We start from the raw sequence: 21279 nt of genomic DNA, 5'->3' as shown, positions 1-21279 counted from the left end.
GTCTTTTTACATTGAACTGTATGTATCTTTAAATTCTATGAAACTCAGAATTAAGTCTAAATGCGTAACATTTAACAGTATGAAGAGAGCACCATCCACACCCACCAAAGATCGCAGTTTATACGTTTCCCGCGCTCTTCGAAGGTCAAAGTACTGCGTGTTCTTGATTGACGGGCCCTTAAACCAATTAGTGGGCGCGCTCCGTCCAATGGAACCGTTGGATTGTGGAGAGGCGGGACTTCCTGCTGTTTATTCTCGGAAATTCCGAGACTTTGTTACTTTAGGTTCTAATCTGGTTTTAGTGGAAAAGGATAAACCGGGAGTGATGGACGGTGTCGGTGGTAAAGGATAAACCGGGAGTGATGGACGGTGTCGGTGGTAAAGGATAAACCGGGAGTGATGGACGGTGTCGGTGGTAAAGGATAAACCGGGAGTGATGGACGGTGTCGGTGGTAAAGGATAAACCGGGAGTGATGGACGGTGTCGGTGGTAAAGGCTGTTTGGAGCTGTGGACAGAAGAAAACCGCAATCTCGTGGCACAGCTGAAGGTAGAGAGTATTTTGGAGTTGCCTAACAGCGATAAGCGTGGAAGCAGGATTCGGGCTTTATATGGCTTAATGAAAATATAGGTTGCAGACCCGCAGGTTGTGAATTTACAAACCATGGAAAACTTGCTCTTTAGGATGTGATTCTCATATGCTTTGGTGCATTCTTGTCTTTATGCTGAGTTAAAGGCGTTCACTCTTTTTCATATAAAAGCAAAATGAGTGAAACTTTCCAAGTCTGTGCAGCTACAGTTCATTCAGGTTTCTCGCAAGAATTGTCGCCATCTTTTTGTCCATTTGAGCCATTTATCAGTCTATGCCCGAGATCCTGACACCCTTCCAGCTTCAGGGACTAGCTAACAGACTCCTCCCTCCCAGCCTGAGGACCCCCTCTCACTTTGCCCCTTTTTCCTCATCAAGCCCAGCTTCCTGCCCCGCCCACTTTGTATGTAAGGAGACGTAAGTGTTCAGTGGCTTTTTGATGCCCTGAATCTGGCTCCAGGTTGATGTGGGAAGTGAGAGGAAAAAGAGCAAGATGAATACAGAGAGAAAGTGTATTTGAAACACACCGAAAGAAACAATGTGTTTATGAAGGCACACAGAGTAGAGACATATATAGATACTTACAAAAAGTGAGGAAAAACTGTCATGCGAAGATACGGAGACAAGCTTAGTGTGTAAGAGTTACTATACAGAAAGAGAAAGAAACAAAGCCGGAGAGCGTCAAAGAATTAGGGTGGGAGGTGACCAGACATTTTTTTTTTCTGTTAATGCACAATGCCACAGGCGATTAACATCAACTTAGATTTCTCTACTTTTCATGTAGAGAAATATGAGTACTTTGACACCAATTGTAGGAAAGTTAGGAGAGGTGATTGAAAGCTTGGTCAAAAAGATGAGTTTTTAAAGGTTGAGAGAGCTCGATGGTTTTAGCAACGGTTGTTCAGTGGTTAGGGCTGATGCAGCTGAAGGTTTTGCCATCAGTGGTGAGATGAAAGGAGAGGGGATGCACAAAAGGCTAGAGTTGGAAGATGGAAGGATGTGGGAGGCAATTTAAAGCCACAGGAGGTTTCAGAGAGAGTGGAGCAGAGCTGTGGATAAGTTTGAGCTTATGAAAGGTGCAAGATGGAGTTTGGAGAAATTGAGTCTAGAGGTGACAAAAAATGTGGATGAGGGTGTTAGTGATGGTGGAGCTGAGGTAGAACGGAGGTAAGGCATGTAACGGAGATGCAAATAAGTGGTCATAGTGATGAATAGGATGTGGGGTTTGACGATTAGTGCTGGTTGAAATAGGACACAAGTTTTGCACGGTCTGGCTTACCTTGAACAAGTGGATAGGGAGGTGGATGGAGTCAGTGGAAAGAGAGCACAGTATATGACGGGGGGGTTGAAAACGAAGACTTTCATTCTTATTTATCAGAAAGACCAACGAACTTGCATTTATATAGCGCCTTTCACGACTTTAGGACTTCCCAAAGCACATTACAGCCAATTAAGTACGTCATTGTTGTAATGTAGGGAAACGAGTCAGCTAATTTGGGCACAGCAAGGTCCCACAAACTGGAGTGAGATACATGACCAGGTAATGTGTTTCAGTGATGTTGGTTGAGGGATAAATATTGACCATCGTAAATGGTGTCTTGAGTTTGCACTGCTGCTCTTGTCTTTCCTCCACTTCTCTGGTATAGTTAAGTTCAGGAATTCACTTTGGGAAATTGAGGGAAGTAAGGGTGGAAATTGCCGAGATAATGGCCATAATCTTCCAATCCTCCTTCGATATGGGAGTGGTGCCAGAGGACTGGAGAATTGTAATTGTTACACCCTTGTTAAAAAAAGGGTATAAGGATAAACCCAGCAACTACAGGCCAGTCAGTTTAGCCTTAGTGGTGGGGTAACTTTTAGAAATGATAATCCAGGACAAAGTTAATAGTCACTTGGACAAGTGTGGATTAATTAAGGAAAGCCAGCATGGATTTGTTAAAGGCAAATCATGTTTAATTAACTTGACTGAGTTTTTTTGATGAGGTAAGAGAGAAGGTAGATGAGGGCAATGCGGTTGACATGTATATGGACTTCCAAAATGCGTTTGATAAAGTGCCGCATAATAGGTTTGTCATCAAAGTTGAAGCCCATGGAATAAAAGGGCCAATGGAAGCAGGATACGAAATTGGCTAAGTAACAGGAAACAGAGAGTAGTGGTGAATGGTTTTTCTTTTGACTGGAGGGAGGTGTACTGTGGTGTTCCCCAGGGGTCAGTACTAGGACCACTGCTTTTCTTGATATATATTAATGACTTGGACTTGGGTGTACAGGGCACAATTTCAAAATTTGCAGATGACACAAAACTTGGAAGGCTAGTGAACATTGAGGAGGATAGTGATAGACTTCAAGAGGGCATAAGACAGGTTGATGATTGGGCGGACATGTGGCAGATGAAATTTAATACAGAAAAGTGCTAAGTGATACATTTTGGTAGGAAGAACGAGGAGAAGCAATATAAACTAAAGGGGTACAAGAACAGAGAAATCTGGGGGTATATGTGCACAAATCTTTAAAGGTGGAAGAGCAGGTTGAGAAAGTGGTTAAAAAAGCATACGGGATTCTGGGCTTAATAGAGGCATAGAGTACAAAAGCAAAGAAGTTATGATAAATCTTTAATAAACACTGGTTCGGCCACAACTGGAGTATTGTGTCCAGTTCTGGGCACCGCACTTTCGTAAGGATGTGAAGGCCTTAGAGAGGGTGCAGAAGAGATTTACTAGAATGATTCCAGGGATGAGGGACTTCAGTTACATGGATAGACTGGAGAAGCTGGGGCTATTCTCCTTGGAACAGAGAAGATTGAGAGGAGATTTGATAGAGGTATTCAAAATCATGAAGGTTGTAGACAGAATAGATAGAGAGAAGCTGTTCCCATAGGCGGAAGGGTCAAGGACCAGAGGACATAGATTTAAGATGATTGGCAAAAGAACCAAAGGCGACATGAGAAAAAACTTTTTACACATCGAGTGGTTATGATTTGGAATGCACTGCTTGAGGGGGTGGTGGAGGCAGATTCAGTCGAGTCTTTCAAAAGGGAATTGGATAAGTACTTGAAAGGAAAAAATTTGCAGGGCTCCTGCCATAGGGCAGGTGAGTGGGACTAGCTGGATTACTCTTGCAGAAAGCCGGCATGGACATGATGGGCCGAATGGCCGTCTCCTGTGCTGTAACCACTCTCTGATTCTATGTCTATGACACAATACGTTTTATCAATACACCACCCTTATCTGACAAAGTAGCAGCTCAGTCGTAAAGGGAAATTGCCCGTTACATTTGCTGAGCACTAATCATTTTATGATTTGCATTCGGACCTGAGCGTTTTGACAGTTGGCTGTCTGCCTAATAAATAGTAGATGCTGATGTAAAGAAGAATGACAAAAACAGCAACAGAATGGATGCAACACGCTAATGCAGTATTGTGCCAAAGGCTGTTTTAGAAGTTGTAGAAAAATTTCAGTTGAAACATTTTGTTTTAAAAGCTATGGCAAATGATTGGGAGAACCCCCATGGAAATGCTCTCCTTGCATCTTTTTCAGCCTGAAGCTTTTACCTCTACATCTCTGCACAGGGTGCACCATTTATTATATCCAATGCTACAATGCCAATTTTTTTTCCCCCCCAGAGTATTTCTACCCTAACTGCAAATAGGACAGAGATTTTGCGTCAGAGCCATGTTTCTTTCAGCAAACTACTGGAGAAAATCCAAGGTATTGCTATGTTTATTGATTCTATCAATTAACTTTTATGTTTACAGCTTTATATATAGAATTTAATTAACTAGTTTGTGTCGACATGGCTGCAAGATGACAAAGGCTGGAACCTGAATATTCAAGGTACTTGACATTTCGGAAGGACAGGAAGCTAGGAAAAGGTGGAGGGGTAGCTCTGTTAATTAAGGATGATATGAGTATAATAGAGAGAAATGACCTTAGTTCTAAAGACCAAGATGTAGAATCAGTTTGGGTAGAGATAAGAAATAGTAAAGGCAAGAAGTCACTTGTGGGAGTAGTTTTATAGGCCCCCTAACAGTAACCACACTGTAGGACAGGGTATACAGGAAGAAATAATGGAGCTTGTGAGAAAGGAACAGCGATAATCATGGGTGATTTTAATCTACATATAGATTGGAAGAATCTGATTGACAAAGGTAGCCTGGAAGATGGGTTCATAGAGTGCTTTTGGGACAGTTTCTTAGTGCAGCACGTCTAGAGCCAACCAGAGAGCAGGCTATTCTAGATCTGGTAATGTGTAATGAGACAGGATTAATTAATGACCTCATTGTAAAGGAGCCTGTAGGTAGCAGTGATCACAATATGATTGAATTTCACATTCAGTTTGAGGGAGAGAAGAGTAAGTCTAAGACTAGTGCTTTAAACTTAAATAAGGGCAATAATGAGGGCATGAAGACAGCTGGCTGAAGTGAACTGGGAACTTAGGTTAAGGGAAATGTCAGTAGAGATGCAGTGGCAGTCATTTAATGAGATATTTCATAACACTCAGCAAAGATACATTCCAGTGCGAAAGAGAGGCTCTAGGGGAAGGACGTACCATCTGTGGCTAACTAAGGAAGTTAAAAATAGTATCAAATTGAAAGAAAAAGCATACAATTCTGCGAAGATTAGTGGCAGGTCGGAAGATTGGTCATAATATGAAAAACAGCAAAGAATGACTAAAAGAATAATAAGGAGGGAGAAATTAGAGTACGAGAGAAAGCTAGCTAGAAATATAAAAGCAGATTGTAAGAGTTTCTACAAGTACTTAAAAAGGAAAAGAGTAAGTAAAGTGAGCGTTGGTCCTCTAGAGAGAGTGTCTGGGGAATGAATAGTGGAGAATAAGGAAATGGCGGATGAATTGAACAGATATTTTGTGTCCGTCTTCACTGTAGCGGATACAAATAACATGCCAGAAATAACTGAGAATCAAGAGGTGAAAGGGAGGGAAGAACTTAAAACATTTACAATCACCAAGGAAAGGGTTCTGAAAAAAATATTTGAACTAAAAGCTGACAAGTCCCCAGGTCCTGACGGACTTCATCCTAGGGTCTTCAAAAGAAGTGGCTGCAGAGATCGTAGATGCATTGGTATTAATTTTCCAAAATTCCCTAGATTCTGGAAGGGTCCCATCAGATTGGAAGATAGCAAATGTAATTCCTCTATTCAAGAAAGGAGGGAGACAAAAAGTAAGAAACTACAGGCCAGTTAGCTTAACATCTTTCATAGGGAAAATGCTAGAATCTATTATTATGGCGATTATAGCAGGGCACTTAGTGTCTCAATGCAATCAGGCAGAGTCAACACTGCTTTGTGAAAGGGAAATCGTGTTTGACTAATTTATTAGAATTCTTTGAGGAAGTAACAAGCAACGTGGATAAAGGGGATCCTGTGGATGTGGTGTACTTGGATTTCCACAAGGCTTTTGACAAGGTGCCACATCAAGCGCTATTACACAAAATAAGAGCTCATGGTGTAGAGGGTAACATATTAGCATGGATAAAGGATTGGTTAGCTAACAGGAAACAGAGAGTAGGCATAAATTGGTCATTTTCAGGTTGGCAACATGTAACGAGTGGAGTGCCACAGGCATCAGTGCTTGGGCCTCGACTATTTACAATCTATATCAATAACTTGGATGAAGGGACCGAATGTATGGTTGCTAAATTTGCTGATGACACGAAGGTAAGTAGGAAAGTAAGTTGTGAAGAGGACTTAAGGAGTCTGCAAAGGGATATAGATAGGTTAAGTGAGTGGGCAAAAATTTGGCAGATGGAGTATAATGTGGAAAAATGTGAACTTGTCCACTTTGGCAGGAGGAATAGAAAAGCAGTATATTTAAATGGAGAGGCATCTGGGTGTCCTAGTACATGAATCACAAAGTTAGTATGCAGGTACAGCAAGTGATTAGGAAGGCAAATGGAATGTTGTCATTTATTGCAAGGGGAATGGAATATAAAAGTAGAGATGTTTTGCTACAGTTGTTCAGGGCATTGGTGAGATCACATCTAGAATACTGTGAGCAGTTTTGGTCTCCTTATTTAAGAAAGGACATAATTGCTTTGGAGGCTGTTCAGAGAAGGTTCACTCGACTGATTCCTGGGATGAGGGGGTTATCTTATGAGGAAAGGTTGGACAAGTGGGGCCTGTATACACTGGAGTTTAGGAGAATGAGAGGTGATCTTATTGAAACATATAAGATCCTGAGGGGACTAGAAGGGGTAGATGCTGAGGGAGAGACTAGAACTAGGGGCCACAGTTTAAAAATGAGGGGTCTCCCATTTAAGACGGAGATGAGAAATTTTTTCTTTTAGAGGGTCGTGAGTCTGTGGCACTCCCTTCCCCAGAGTGCAGTGGAGGCAGGGTCGTTGAATATTTTTAAGGCTGAGTTAGTTAGATTCCTGGTTAACAAGGGAGTCAAAGGTCATAGTAGGTAGATGGGAAAGTAGGATTGAGTTTACAATCGGATCAGCCATGATGTTATCAAATGGCAGAGCAGGCTCGAGGGGCCGAATGGCTTCCTCCTCCTCTTAATTCGTATGTTCATATTTACCCTCCACGTGAGCAAATTGTCCTGTTTACTCACCCTGTTCCTGTATCCCTTTAACCCATTTTCTTCATCCACCTATCCAATCTAATCATGAATGATGACATAGTTTCTACCTCAACCACCAACCCTGGAAATGAATTCCACAACCTCGCAACTCTTTTTGTAAAGAGGTTTCTCCTGCCCTTTGTTCCAAATCTCATACTTGTAATTTTATATCTATGGCCCCTCATTCTTGATCCCTTAACTGCTGGAAACAGTCTGCTTCTGTCTACTCTGTCCCATATTTTCATAATTTTAAACATTTCTATCATAAGCTACATTATTCTAATTTAAAAAAAAACAATTTTTCAAGTCTTTTTTTGCTTTAGTATTTCCTCATACCAGGCAGCATCCTAGTGAATATGCATTGTGCCCTGTCTAAAGCGGCAATGTCTTTCCTCTAGTCTACAGCCTAATACTGCAGACAGTACGCTAACTGGGGTCTTATTAAGGTTTTATATAGGCTCATCATTACTTGTTGGATTTTATATTCTACACCTCTTATGATAAAACCATTAGTTTTTTTTTATGGCTTTATCAATCTGAGATGCTGCCTTTTAATGTCCTGTGAACCAAATCCCCCTGCCCATCTACAGCACTTGAGTTTACTTCCATTTAGAGCATAATTACATTTAGTATCACCTCTCACTGACATTGAATTCCATCTGCCACTTATTAGCCCATTCCCTCATCTTATCAATATCCCTTTGCAGTTCCTTTGGTCTTCTAAAGAATTAACTGTACCTCTTTTTTTATTGTGCAAATTTTGACACCATTCCCTCTAAGCCTATATCCAAATTGTTCATGTACAGAGTGAACCGAAGTGATCCCAGAATTGAACCCTGTGGGACACCGCTAGCCACTTCCAAACAGTCTGAAAAAGCAGCCTTAACTCCTGTTTTCTTCCTTCTAAACAATTTTTAATCCAGTTTACTATCCTCCTCCTTAATTCCATACCTCTTAATCCTCTTGATAATCTCCCGTGTGGCACTTTGTCAGAGACTTTCCTAAAGTGCTTGTGCACTACCTCCACTGCATTTCTCTCATCAAAGAATTGTTCCTTTTGCAAGCCATGGTGGCTACTTCTAACTATTTTGTCTTTATCAAGATGCATGGTGATTTCATCCTTAATTAGACACTCTTAAAAAATTTCCCTATCACAGATGTTAAATCAACTGGTCACTGGAAGAGAGTGCTTCTGGTTGATTTGTGTGTTTCTCTCTCTCTCTTTGCTGAACTGACTGATGACCTCTTGATATCTTGTCTGAGGAACCATTTGAAGTTGGAGCTTGCTCCATATGTGGAATAGCTGATGGTAATTGAGTCCTGTGGCACAGTATTTTAGAATGGCAGCATGTTATGCCACCTGCTTCATTGCTGATACAATGGATAAATATTCTGGAGTCTGATGGCTCATCAGGTGTGTAACCTTTTCTTTCATTCCGTTCACCCATCACCCCTGTGCTCACTGACCTACATTGGCTCCTGATCCAGGAACGCCTCGATTTTTAAAAATTCTCATCCTTGTTTTCAAATCCCTCCATGGCCTCGCCGCTCCCTATCTCTGTAAACTCCTCCAGCCCCACAACCCTCCGAGATCTCTGCTCTCCTCCAATTCTTGCCTCTTGGGTATCCCCAATTCTACTTGCTCTACTATTGGCGGCTGTGCCTTCAGCTGCCTCAGCCCTAAGCTCTGGAATTCCCTCCCTAAACCTCTCTGCCTCCCTACCCCTCTCTTCTCCTTTAAAACCTACCTCTTTGACCTCATCTGTCCTAATACCTCCTTGTGTGGCTCGGTGTCAAATTTTGTTTAATAACGCTCCTGTGAAGTGCCTTGCGACATTTTACTACATTAAAGGCGCTATATAAATACAAGTTGTTGTTGTTGTTGTTGTTGTGTGCATACCAATTCTTTATGGTCTTTGTGCAGGATTGCCACCGACTGTACCCAGCATTCCCTTGGAACTGACTATTCTGTACAATGCAGTTGTTTTAAATATCAGTTTGTCTGACGTCAGTCAAAATGACAACTGCTTGATGTATCAGGGAATTGTCCGAGGTAAGTTATAAACTTTTTAGTACAGTGGACTGGTTGTAAGTTTGATATAACTACCGTGTTTATATTTGTAGCTTACTGTCCCTCTCCCGCCCCTAAAATGGACACACACAGCAAGATGTTACTTATTGTTCCTTCACATTACCTTATAGCCAAATGTGAAAGGGGCATTAACTTAATGAAACATTTTTTTAAGTTTGTGTGCAAACTGAAGCATTCCAATACAAATTATATAATTGCACCACAGGCACATCCAATTGTAATAAATATGACTTATGGGGCTTCTCCCTCAATAAACACAATGTTTTCTTCAATATGGTAACCTTCTGATTTAAATTTTTAAATAAATTCTTTGTTGCCATATGATTTTCCAGATTCAAAAAATTGCAGCTGAAACCATCTATTCCAGTAAACAGTTATGTACTAATTCCTGGCTGAGAAGGTGGCCAAATAACCTGCTTCCAGGTCCTGTTAAGAAAGAAAGAATTTGCATTTATTTAGTGTCTTTCATGACCTCGTGATTTCCCAAAGCTGTACTTTATTTTACAGCCAATAAAGTACTTTTGAAGTATAGTCACTGTTGTAATGTAGGGAAACACAGTTCCACGAAGAGCAATGAAATAAGTGACCAGATAATCTGTTTTAGTGATGATTGTTGAAGGATAAATGTTGGCCAGGACACCAGGAGAACTCCCCTGCCTCCTCTTCGAAAAGTGCCATGCGATCTTTTACGTCCACCTGAGAGGGGAGACGGGGTCTCGGTTTCAAGTCTCATTTGAAAGAAGGTACCTCTGACAGTTGCAGCATTCCCTCAGTACAGCATTGAAACATTACATCGAAACTACAGGGCAGAAACAGACCATTCAGCCCAACTGGTCTATGCCGGCGTTTGTGCCACATGAACTTCCTCCCTCCCTAACCCAGTTAGCATACCCTTCTGTTCCTTTCTCCCTCGTGCTTATCTAGCTTCCCCTTAAATACATATATGCTATTCCCTTCAACTACTCCTTGTGGTAGTGTGTTCCACGTTGTTACCACTCTTAGGGTAAAAAAAGTTTCTCCTGAGTTCTCTATTTGATTTATAATTGACTATTTTATATTTATGATCTCTAGTTTAGGACTCTCCCACAAGTGGAAACAATTTTCTACATCTGTCAAATCCTATCGTGATCTTAAAGACCTCTATCAGGTCACCCCTCAACCTCCTATATCCTTTCTATAATATGGAGACCAGAACTGTGCACAATACTCCAAGTGTGGTCTAACCAAGGTTCTATACAAGTTTAACATAACTTCCCTTTTCAATTCTATCCCTCTAGAAATGAACCCTAGTGCTTGATTTGCCTTTTTTATGGTCCTATTAACCTGCATCGCTACTTTTCGTAATTTGTGTATCTGTACCCCAAGATCCCTTTGCTCCTGTACCTCGTTTAGACTCTTACTATCCAAGCAATATGTGTCCTCCTTGTTCTTCCTACCAAAATGCACCACCTCACATTTATATCAACCTAGATTATGTGCTCAAGTCTCTGGAGCTTGAACCTATGGCCTTCTAACTCAGAGGCGAGAATGCACTGAACCAAGGCTGACATCTGTTGATGAGGTTCTTAAAGCAGTCTTTACAAGATGCGTGAGACTGAACTTTTATGTTTCATTTTGTGATGACCATTGTAAACATACTTTTTTCCTTTTGGATTCCACTTGACCTTAAATCTTGAGTTTTTTTGATAGGAAAGCTTGCTTATTATGTTATCAATTCAAGACTTTTAAAATTGCTTGGTGTTTCATGGCTCTTTGTAATTTTTTAAAACAGGATTAGAAGCTTATGGCAGTCATTTTGATGGACTGGACATCATGAAATTGTGGAGAATGATATTTCAGAGCATCCATGACCCAGCTTTTATTCAGTCAGTTGATCAGCTGATTTACTTACAGTGTGTGCTGTGGCTGGTTCATAATCAGCTGGAGAAGATTGATGCTGCACTTCACATACTAAGAGACAGAGTAAGTGTGGCAAGACGCTAGAGATTCATTGTTTATTGTCATGGTTCAGGATACTTTGACCATTTTATCATGGAAAGGACTTGGATGTGAGCTATGTTAACGTGTTTTCTTTTAGCAAAAAGCTTGCCGAAGAGGGATTAGCTTCCCAAGGCAGCCTCCATGCTGAGTTGTAGATTGATCTGCTGACGAATGTTGATTACAATGCGAGATGGGAAGTTGCTTCTCTGAGACCAAAACAATGGACGATTCATTAGTCATGTTTGGTTATTCAGAGAAACACATCGCACCTTGGTGTTGGAAACCTTTTTTGATCTCTGGGGGGGCTGAGAGAGATGCTTTTAAAAACTAGAACACAAAGACACCAAAGAGGCAGGATGCAAGGCAAGAACCTATGCCCTGGTCAGGGATAGGTCATGGTGATATGTTAAGTATGATGTGGAGATGCCGGTGATGGACTGGGGTTGACAATTGTAAACAATTTTACAACACCAAGTTATAGTCCAACAAATTTATTTTAAATTCCACAAGCTTTCGGAGGCTTCCTCCTTCGTCAGGTGAACGGTGTGGCAAAATAATCCAATAAAACATAAAAAGAATCACATGCTCTTCTGTTTTACAACACACTTCTGAAGACTGTTATCCAAAATCAATACACCAGGTCTCTGCCAAATCATGCACCTTCCGTTCAACAATATAAACTACAAATCCAGCTGATTATGAACCAACCACCCACACCGTTCACCTGACGAAGGAGGAAGCCTCCGAAAGCTTGTGGAATTTAAAATAAATTTGTTGGACTATAACTTGGTGTTGTAAAATTGTTTACAATATGTTAAGTAAGCAGTGCACCAAAGCAGGCTAGTGTATTTTGGAATAGCGTGTGAACAGAAGTTATACTGATCGTACCAAGTGCCTCTCGTTATAGGCAGTGTTCTGTATGTTTTGCCTTCTATGGAATTAAGTAGCTTATAAATCAAATTGAACATCATTTGCCGTGGAGATCCACACCTGAACACGAGGGACTTTCATTGTTGCACTCCTGGATTTTTTTTTTATTTGTTCATGGGATGTGGACGCCGTGGCAAGGGCAGCATTTATTGCCCATCCCTAATTGCCCTTGAGAAGGTGGTGCTGAGCCGCCACTGCCTTGAACCACTGCAGTCCATGTGGTGAAGGTTCTCCCGCGGTGCTGTTCGGTAGGGAGTTCCAGGATTTTGACCCAGTGACGACGAAGGAATGGCGATATATTTCCAAGTCGGGATGGTGTGTGACATGGAGGGGAACGTGCAGGTGGTGTTGTTTGCTACCGTGCTAGTAGACATAGGGCTGTGGGAGTCGGCTTTCGTAAGAAGCAGATGAACAGACTGCTTAAGGGAGTAGCTGACTCCACTGAACCTGAGTAAATATCTGCGGCAGATCTAAATTTGTAACTCTAACGCTGTGCCTAGGTAAAGTAGGTATGGTCGCTTTCACTGTCCATGAATAGTTTACCAGGATGTGCAGCTGCAATTTAAAAAAAAAATTTGTGCTCCTCTATATTTGAGCATAAGGCTCCCTGAGCAGGTAGTTTATATTGTTGAACGGAAGGTGCATGATTTGGCAGAGACCTGGTGTATTGATTTTGGATAACAGTCTTCAGAAGTGTGTTGTAAAACAGAACAGCATGTGATTCTTTTTATGTTTTATTGGATTATTTTGCCAGTGTTGACACAGTATAGTTTGCATCATGACTCAAGCTTTTTATCTTTGCTGCCATAGAATATTTCCTAATAAAAGTCAGTCTGTGTAGATTGAGTGAGTGGATTTAGTTTTGTAGCTTAGAAAAGCTAAATGAAAGAGACTGCTTTTAGGAGTCTTTTTTTTTGTTTCTGTAAAGGAAAATAAATATTAGCTTTTTGATAGGATTTAGGTGCCTTCCAGGTAACTTTTACTCGTACTCAATGCAAAAGTGAGCTTCCAAGGCAAGCACTTCCAATTAACTGAAACTCAAACATATCTGGCATTGTGGGCTTTCAGTAAACCTTTTTATGATTGGGGTATGCATTGGAAATGGTACAGGCTGCAAATTTTGTACTTCTGATCTTCTCAAAATCAGCAGAAAGTAACATACCGGCGTAACATAAGGTTCAGACTTAGAAGCTATTAATTTTTTATTAGAAAACAAATACCACAGCAGCCAAATAGATCCATCAACAAAATAAGTGCAACAACTTGCATTTATAAATTTTGCCTCTAATGTAGTAAAACTTTCCAAGGCGCTTCTCCGAAGCATTATCAAGCAAAATTTGACAGTGAGCCCTGTAATGAGATATTAGGACAGGTGACCAAAAGCTTGGTCAAAGAGGTAGGTCTTAAGGAGCGTCTTAAAGGAGGTGGAGAGGTTCAGGGAGGAAATTCTAGACCTTGGGGCCTAGGCAGCTGAAGGCACAGCCACCAACAGTGAAATGGTTAAAATCGGGAATGCACGAGGCCAGAATTGGAGGAGTGCAGAGATCTGAGGGTTGTAGGGCTGGTGGAGGTTAGCGAGATAGGGAAGGGGCGAGGCTATGGAGGGATTTGAAAACAAGGATGAGAATTCTAAAATAGAGGCATTCCTGGACCGGAAGCCAATGTAGGTCAGCGAGCATGGGTGATGAGTGAATGGCACTTGGTGCGAGTTAGGATACGGGCAGCAGAGTTTTGGACGAGCTCAAGTTTATGGAGGGTGGAAGATGGGAGGCCAGCCAGGAGACCATTGGAATAGTCAAGTCTAGAGGTAGCAACAGCATGGATGAAGGTTTCAGCTGCAGATGGGCTGAGGCAGAGACGGGCGATATTACGGAGGTGGAAGTAGGTGGTCTTGGTGCTGGAACGAATATGTGGTCGGAAGCTCATCTCTGGGTCAAATAGGATTCCAAGGTTGCGAACGGTCTGGTTCAGCCTCGGACAGCTGCCAGGGAGAAGGATGGAGTCAGTGGCTAGGGAACAGCGTTTGTGGCGGGGACCGAAGACAATGGCTTCGGTCTTCCCAATATTTAGTTGGAGGAATGTTTTGCTCATCCAGTACTGGATGTCGGACAAGCAGCGTGTCAACTCAGAGACTGAGGAGGGGTCAAGAGAGGTGGTGATGAGGTAGAGCTCGGAGTCGTCAGCGTATATGTGGAACCTGGCATGTTTTCTGATGATGTCACTGAGCAGCAGCAAGTAGATGAGAAATAGGAGGGTGCCAAGGATAGATTCTCGGGGGACTCCAGAGGTAACTGTGTAGGAGCAGGAAGAGAAGCTATTGCAGGTGATTCTCTGGCTACGACTGGATGGATAAGAATGGAATCAGGCGAGTGCAGCCCCACCCAGCTGGACGACGGAGGAGAGGCGTTGGAGGAGGATGGTATGGTCAACCACGTCAATGACTGCAGACAAGTCGAGAAGGATGAGGAGGGATAGTTTACTATGGTCACAGTCACGTAGAATGTTATTTGTGACTTTGATGAGGACTGTTTCGGTACTGTGGTGAGTTGGAAACCTGATTGGAGGGATTCAAATATGGAGTTGCGGGAAAGATGGGCACGGATTTGGAAGGCGATAACACGTTCAACGACTTTGGCGAGGAAGTTCAGGTTGGAGATGGGGTGGTAGTTTGCAAGGGCAGAGGGGTCAAGTGTGTTTTTTTGAGGAAGGGGATGATGATGATGATGATGATAGCTTTGAAAGGGAGGGGGATACTACCTGAGGCGAGGGAACCGTTAACAATATCAGCTAACATGGGGGCCAGGAAAGGAAGTTGGGTGTTCAGCAGTTTGGTGGGAATAGGGTCGAGAGTGCAGGAGGTGGATTTCACTGTCAAGATGAGCGCGGAGTGGGCATGAGTACAGTAGTAGAATGCTTGATTTTTCACCAGTAATTTAAAATAATTTCAAAACGACGAAAGTCATTATCAGGGTTATTCAATTACCGCCCCATCAGTCTACTCTCGATCATCAGCAAAGTGATAGAAGGTGTCGTCGACAGTGCTATCAAGCGGCTCTTACTCACCAAAAACCTGCTCATCGATGCTCAGTTTGGGTTCCGCCAGGACCATTCGGTTTCAAACCTCATTACAGCCATGGTCCAAACATGGACAAAAGAGCTGAATTCCAGAGGTGAGGTGAGAGTGACTGCCCTTGACGTCAAGGCAGCATTTGACCGAGTGTGGCACCAAGGAGCCCTAGTAAAATTGAAGTCAATGAGAATCGGGGGAAAACTCTCCAGTGGCTGGAGTCATACCTAGCACAAAGGAAGATGGTAGTGGTTGTTGGAGGCCAATCATCTCAGCCCCAGGACATTGCTGCAGGAGTTCCTCAGGGCAGTGTCCTGGGCCCAACCATCTTCAGCTGCTTCATCAATGACCTTCCCTCCATCATCAGGTCAGAAATGGGGATGTTCACTGACGATTGCACAGTATTCAGTTCCATTCGCAACCTCTCAGATAATGAAGCAGTCTGGGCCTGCATGCAGCAAGACCTGAACAACATCCAGGCTTGGGCTCATAAGTAGCAAGTAACATTCGTGCCAGGCAATGACCATCTCCAACAAGAGAGAGTCTAACCACCTCCCCATGACATTCAACGGCATTACCATCGCCGAATTCCCCCACCATCAACATCCTGGGGGGTCACCATTGACCAGAAACTTAACTGGACCAGCCATATAAATACTGTGGCTACAAGAGCAGGTCAGAGGCTGGGAATTCTGTGGCGAGTGACTCACCTCCTGACTCCCCAAAGCCTTTCCACCATCTACAAGCCACAAGTCAGGAGTGTGATGGAATACTCTCCACTTGCCTGGATGAGTGCAACTCCAAGAAGCTCGACACCATCCAGGACAAAGCAGCCCGCTTGATTGGCACCCCGTCCACCACCCTAAACATTCACTCCCTCCACCATCGGCGCACAGTGGCTGCAGTGTGCACCATCCACAGGATGCCTGCCCCAACTCTCTAAGGCTTCTTCGACAGCACCTCCCAAACCCGCGACCTCTACCACCTAGAAGGACAAGAGCAGCAGGTACATGGGAACAACACCTCCTGCACGTTCCCCTCCAAGTCACACACCATCCTTACTTGGAAATATATCGCCGTTCCTTCATCATCGCTGGGTCAAAATTCTGGAACTCCCTTCCTAACAGCACTGTGGGAGAACCTTCACCACACGGACTGCAGTGGTTCAAGAAGGCGGCTCACCACCACCTTAAGGGCAATTAGGGATGGGCAATAAATGCCGGCCTCGCCAGCGATGCCCACATCCCATGAACGAATAAAACAAAAACTCCGCAGTAAAGTTTGTAGCTTGGACCACATGTCCTTGAAGAGTTTTTTCTTACATAAGACAGATACTTCATGAAGTCCCTATAGCTTCAGGCCAATTATAGTGGTGCAGTGAGGGAACTGAAGAACATATGCTGCCAGTCTGTTATACTCCCTTTAATTCAGGCTGGTAAAAGGGAAAATGGACAGATATTGTTCACAATTGATCAAAGATGTCAATCAAAATAGATTTCAAAGCCCTGGACTGTAGGAATAGGCCATTAATAGCCCAGTGACTGTCCTGGACAGAGTGAGAACAGCCAGTTGTTTGTCTTCTGTCCATTGTCTAATTTATGACTAGAGTAGACAACCCGGCATGGTTAATGGAGACCACTTATCTTGAGTATCATCTTGTAAACAGTAGACTTGAAAATATTCATTTCACATAGCTAGTCCATACCCATGCTTAAATCTTTAAATCTCACTAGAGACATTGGAGAAGAAAAGAAATGCAGAGTTATACCAGTAATTTGAATACTTAGGGTTCAGGGATGCTGTTGTCCTCGCCTCAGCAGATTGTGTATTTCACACCATTCCTCACAGAGAAGTACAGGCAACTCTCCCAGAAACAGTCACAGAAGAAGGCAATTTTCAAATTGTTAATAATCTGAAATAGGATGGCCTGGACTCTGGAACATTTTGTATCTCCCTATGAAGATGCGGTTGATGGAACTCGTGTCTTGCTTCTCTGCTGCACCATGCAGTGGGGCTCCATTGTGCTGCACTGCTTCAACATCCAGTTTAAAAAGATTCATTTAGAAAATCAATACAAAATAACTTGAAGGAAGTACAAATATATTTTAAACTTAATTAAAATTCATTGTGACCAGTTTTCTTAAAAATTAAACTGATAGTGAAACTTTGAAATAGTGTTTGTTACTCTGCACACAGACTAATGACCATTTTCTTGATCCATTGGGCCAGAATTTACTGTCAAAATAACGGTGAGGCTAATGATGCTCACCGTTACTTATGCCAAATCGCACAGCAACTTCAGCCGAGCGCAGATGTGCAGTTAAACGTGAAAATCCGGAAGTTGCTGTCTGAGATGCCCTGCTCCGCCGTTAGCTTCCCAAAAGCGGCATCTCGTTGTCTGCCTCACCATTGAACGCTGTGAAGTTCCTGTACTTACATGGTAGATAGGAACTAAACTAAAGCTAGGGCTTGTCCATTTCAGTCTAAGTACCCTTTTTGACGGCGTGATACGTCTTAATTACTGCCAAACAACCCCTCTGACACTGAAAATTAACTTTTACAAGTGTAGAGTCTCTTTCTTTCAGCTTTTATTTGTTGTTGGAGATTTTTTAAAAGAGTAAATTAAAATTTTAATTTTGCTTTTTCTTCGTCACATTTTTCTCTCTCTCTTAATCCAATCTTTCTTTCCCTCTCTTGCTTTCTGTACCTGATTTGACGTTGAATTCACAATTCTAACTTACACTTCCTGGTTCAGACTGCGCTGTTCATTAACAGTGCTTCAGAGTGATTGGTTAAGGAGATACACAGTCGCTTGCCCTGTTCACACAGATCCCAGATGTCCTGGAGAGGGCGCCACACTGTTTTGATCTTTCACTTACAGCAACTTGCCGTGCAAAAGCTCATGGAAGTTAAATGGGCATGGGCAGTGTCATTCGTTCGCTGGCTCCAGTAAATTCTGACTCAATGTTATTTTTGCTGATTTGTGGATGGGATGACCCAGTCTCACTTAGTATTGTTTAGCAGAAGGAGAACAGGTGCACTCCAGTGACCCAGCTAAAAATTGATGAACCTGACTGAAGGAGGCAACTAAGTTCAAATATCATTCCAGTCTAGGATTCAAAGGTTTATCTCCTTTTAATCTAGCCAAATTCAACATTCTTCTGCTGGAGCTGGTTATTTGCCTTGTAGGCCACATGGACCTGCATTTTAGAAGACTGTTCTATAATCAGTTGATGAAATATAAGAATTGGTTAAAAATATAAATAAAATATAATAATTGGTTAAAACAATATTTGTCTGTGAAATGTAGATATTGAGCATGCTATCTTCAGTCTCGGAAATAGTTCTTTAATAATGTAAAAGAAAATTTAAACTGCCGTTGTTCCACTTATCTTTTCTCTTTTTTAGAGCTCCTCAGCCCCTGGCTTGAATACACATTCTGATGATTTGTTGCAATGCATTAAAACTGGTGACCTATTGAAAGATAGAAGTGGAAGTCATCTTATGTTGGTTCAGAGTCTCAGCAGTCTGGGAGAGTTGATATACACCTGTACTACGTTTATTCGAGGTACCGGCCTAACCAGTTATGGGCCTAATTTTAAATTCATTAGATGATATGAGACCAGTAATAGGTTTTTGTGTTTGAGTGACAATGTGTTGGTTTCTGCAGTATTGAATTACATTAATGAGTGACACTATTTATGACATTACGCTTTACGTTCCATCCATGTGTTGATCTACTACAGGCTACAGTTTTGAAACTTAGCCATTGATTGAGAAACAGCCTTTAGCACAGAAGTTTCGATCCATTTCTCCACTATCCTAAATTTATTCTCTCTCATCAGAGATTAAGTTTTTTTTTGTTCTTTCTGTGCCCTATATCATTTTTCTGCCAGTGTTCTTCGTGTACTTTTGCCAATAGCACCCTGTAAAGACTGTTGTGGACTGCTTGGGGTGAGTTTATCTCTCTTTTTCTTTTCTTCCCACTTCTGCAGTGAGACAGCACAGATAGAAAACTTAGGTTTGGGATGATTGTAGGTGTGAACTTCTGTCTCACCACTGTGTGGTACTGTATCACTATCTTTCCCTGTAAGAATAACTTTTATTTGTATAGCACCTGTTGTGACATCTCAAAGTGCTTCACAGCCAATGAGTTATTTTTCTAGTGTAGTCGCTGCTACGTAGGAAACTATGGTAGCCAATTTGTGCAAAGTGCCACAAACAGCAGATGTTTTGGTGATGTTGGTTGAGAGGCAAATATTGGCCAGGCCACCACCCAGAAAGCTCCCTGGTGTTCTTCCAATAGTACTGCGGGGTTTTTCTTTAATGTCCAGCTGGGCAGGCAGGAGAGCCTCTGTTTTAACATCTCATTTGAAAGACAGCATTTCTCAGCGTACCACTGAAGTGTCAGCCTGGATTATAGGTTCAAGTCCTGGAGTGGGGCTTGAAGGAACAACCTGCTGACTGAGGTGACAGTGCGACAGGCTGAACCAAACAGTCTGTTTCTTTTAACAAGTAAAAAATGTTTACTGACTTAAGAAATATTTTCTATTGCCTGACTAAGCCCATTGCAGTGATACTTTAAAATAAAATTGCTGCAATTTAACTGTTTCTTCTCTTTCTCTCTTTCTCCCCACCCCACCCCACCAAGCAGCGTGTGTGCACACGCACGTTTTATTTTTATATTTTTGTGGTATGATATCTGGTGCAGAAAATGTAGTTTAGTGCTCTTGCTGAAATTTGGTGTAAGTGTTAAGACTTGTTCTTGTATAACTGTTTGGAAAGTATTTCTTATTGCACCTTGTGGTGCAAGTGTTTTGCAATATCATACAACTGACTGTTTTTAAAACAATTTTCTAAACGAAAAGAAGTACATTCTAAATTAGTAAAATTTGATTAGATTTTACATTTTTTTAAAAACTTAGTTTATTGAGTGGGCTGGAAAATATTAACGTTGTCAGTATCTCTTCACCTATATGTTCCTTAAGGGCTGACCAGAGTTGTCCTTCTTCCAGATGAGTCGAATAGTTGCTAAGAAGCACGTTTATGAATGCACTGATGTATTTGTTAAGATACTTCAATCATTTTATGACCTCTTCAACATTTGCTTCTGAGAATCTTCCCTGTGAAACGAAAAACTTACATCTCTATAGCACCATATCACATCTTAGAAATATCCTAAACTGCTCCACATACAGTTAATTACCTTGAAGTGCAGGATGTAGGCAAATACAACAGATAGATTGTGCACATCAAGATCGTATAAACAGCAATGTGTGCACAACATGCCAGTTGCTTCAGTATATATTTGATCCCTTCTGGACCAGGTGACTTTTCTACTGAGTACTGCCAATTTTTTAGGTACCTCCTCTTTATCTATTTTTATCCTATCCAATATCACTACCACTCCTCCTTTACTGCTACAATGGCAGCATCCTTTTCTCTAGTGAAGACTGATGCAAAGTATTCATTTAGTACCTCAGCCATGCCATCTTCCTCCACAAGAAGATCTCCTCTTTTGTCCCTAATTGGTCCCATCCTTCCTTTGACTACCCTTTTACTATATATGTTTATAAGACTTTTGGGTTTCCTTTTATGTTAGCCGCTAATCTATTCACATACTCCGCTTTGCCCCTCTTATTCCCTTTTTTTAGATCTCCTCTAATTTCTGTATTCAGCCTGGTTCTGTACTGTATAATGAACCTTACATTTGTCATAAGCCTCCTTTTTCTGTTTCATTTTAATCTCTATATCTTTAGTCAGCCAGGGAGCTCTAGCTTAGGATGTCCTTCCTTTCCCCACTGTAGGAATGTGTCTACTCTGTACCCAAACAACCACCTCCTTGAAAGCCTCCTATTGTTCAATTATTGTTTTGCCTGCCAATTTTTGATTCCAATCCACCTGGGCAAGATCCCTTTTTAACTCACTGAAATTTGCCCACTTCCAGTCAAGTATTTTCACATTTGATTGTTCCTTGTCCTTTTCCATAAACTATTATAAATCTAATGTTCCCCAAATGCTCCCCCACTGAAACATGC

The 21279-nt window shown here is 41.9% G+C and overlaps 1 protein-coding gene across 3 annotated transcripts in view; it reads left to right on the top strand.

Moving 5' to 3' along the window:
* Positions 1–262: 262 nt before the first annotated feature.
* Positions 263–21279, top strand: part of fancg (FA complementation group G) — a 48928-nt gene continuing 27911 nt past the window's right edge. The window contains exons 1-5 of one of the 3 annotated variants that reach the window (XM_067985365.1): positions 263–548; positions 4210–4294; positions 9097–9225; positions 11036–11226; positions 18650–18809. In XM_067985365.1, coding sequence (XP_067841466.1) covers positions 474–548; positions 4210–4294; positions 9097–9225; positions 11036–11226; positions 18650–18809 — 640 coding nt within the window. In that variant the 5' untranslated portion in view covers positions 263–473. Of the gene's footprint in view, positions 549–4209; positions 4295–9096; positions 9226–9911; positions 10008–11035; positions 11227–18649; positions 18810–21279 lie in introns of those variants that run through there. The other 2 variants (XM_067985370.1, XM_067985377.1) reach the window with 2 other exon arrangements.

Source organism: Heptranchias perlo, chromosome 1 (assembly GCF_035084215.1).
Source record: "Heptranchias perlo isolate sHepPer1 chromosome 1, sHepPer1.hap1, whole genome shotgun sequence".
NCBI lineage: Eukaryota > Metazoa > Chordata > Chondrichthyes > Hexanchiformes > Hexanchidae > Heptranchias > Heptranchias perlo.
The sequence above is the reverse complement of the archived record's forward strand: the minus strand, read 5'-3'. Positions and strand labels throughout refer to the sequence as shown.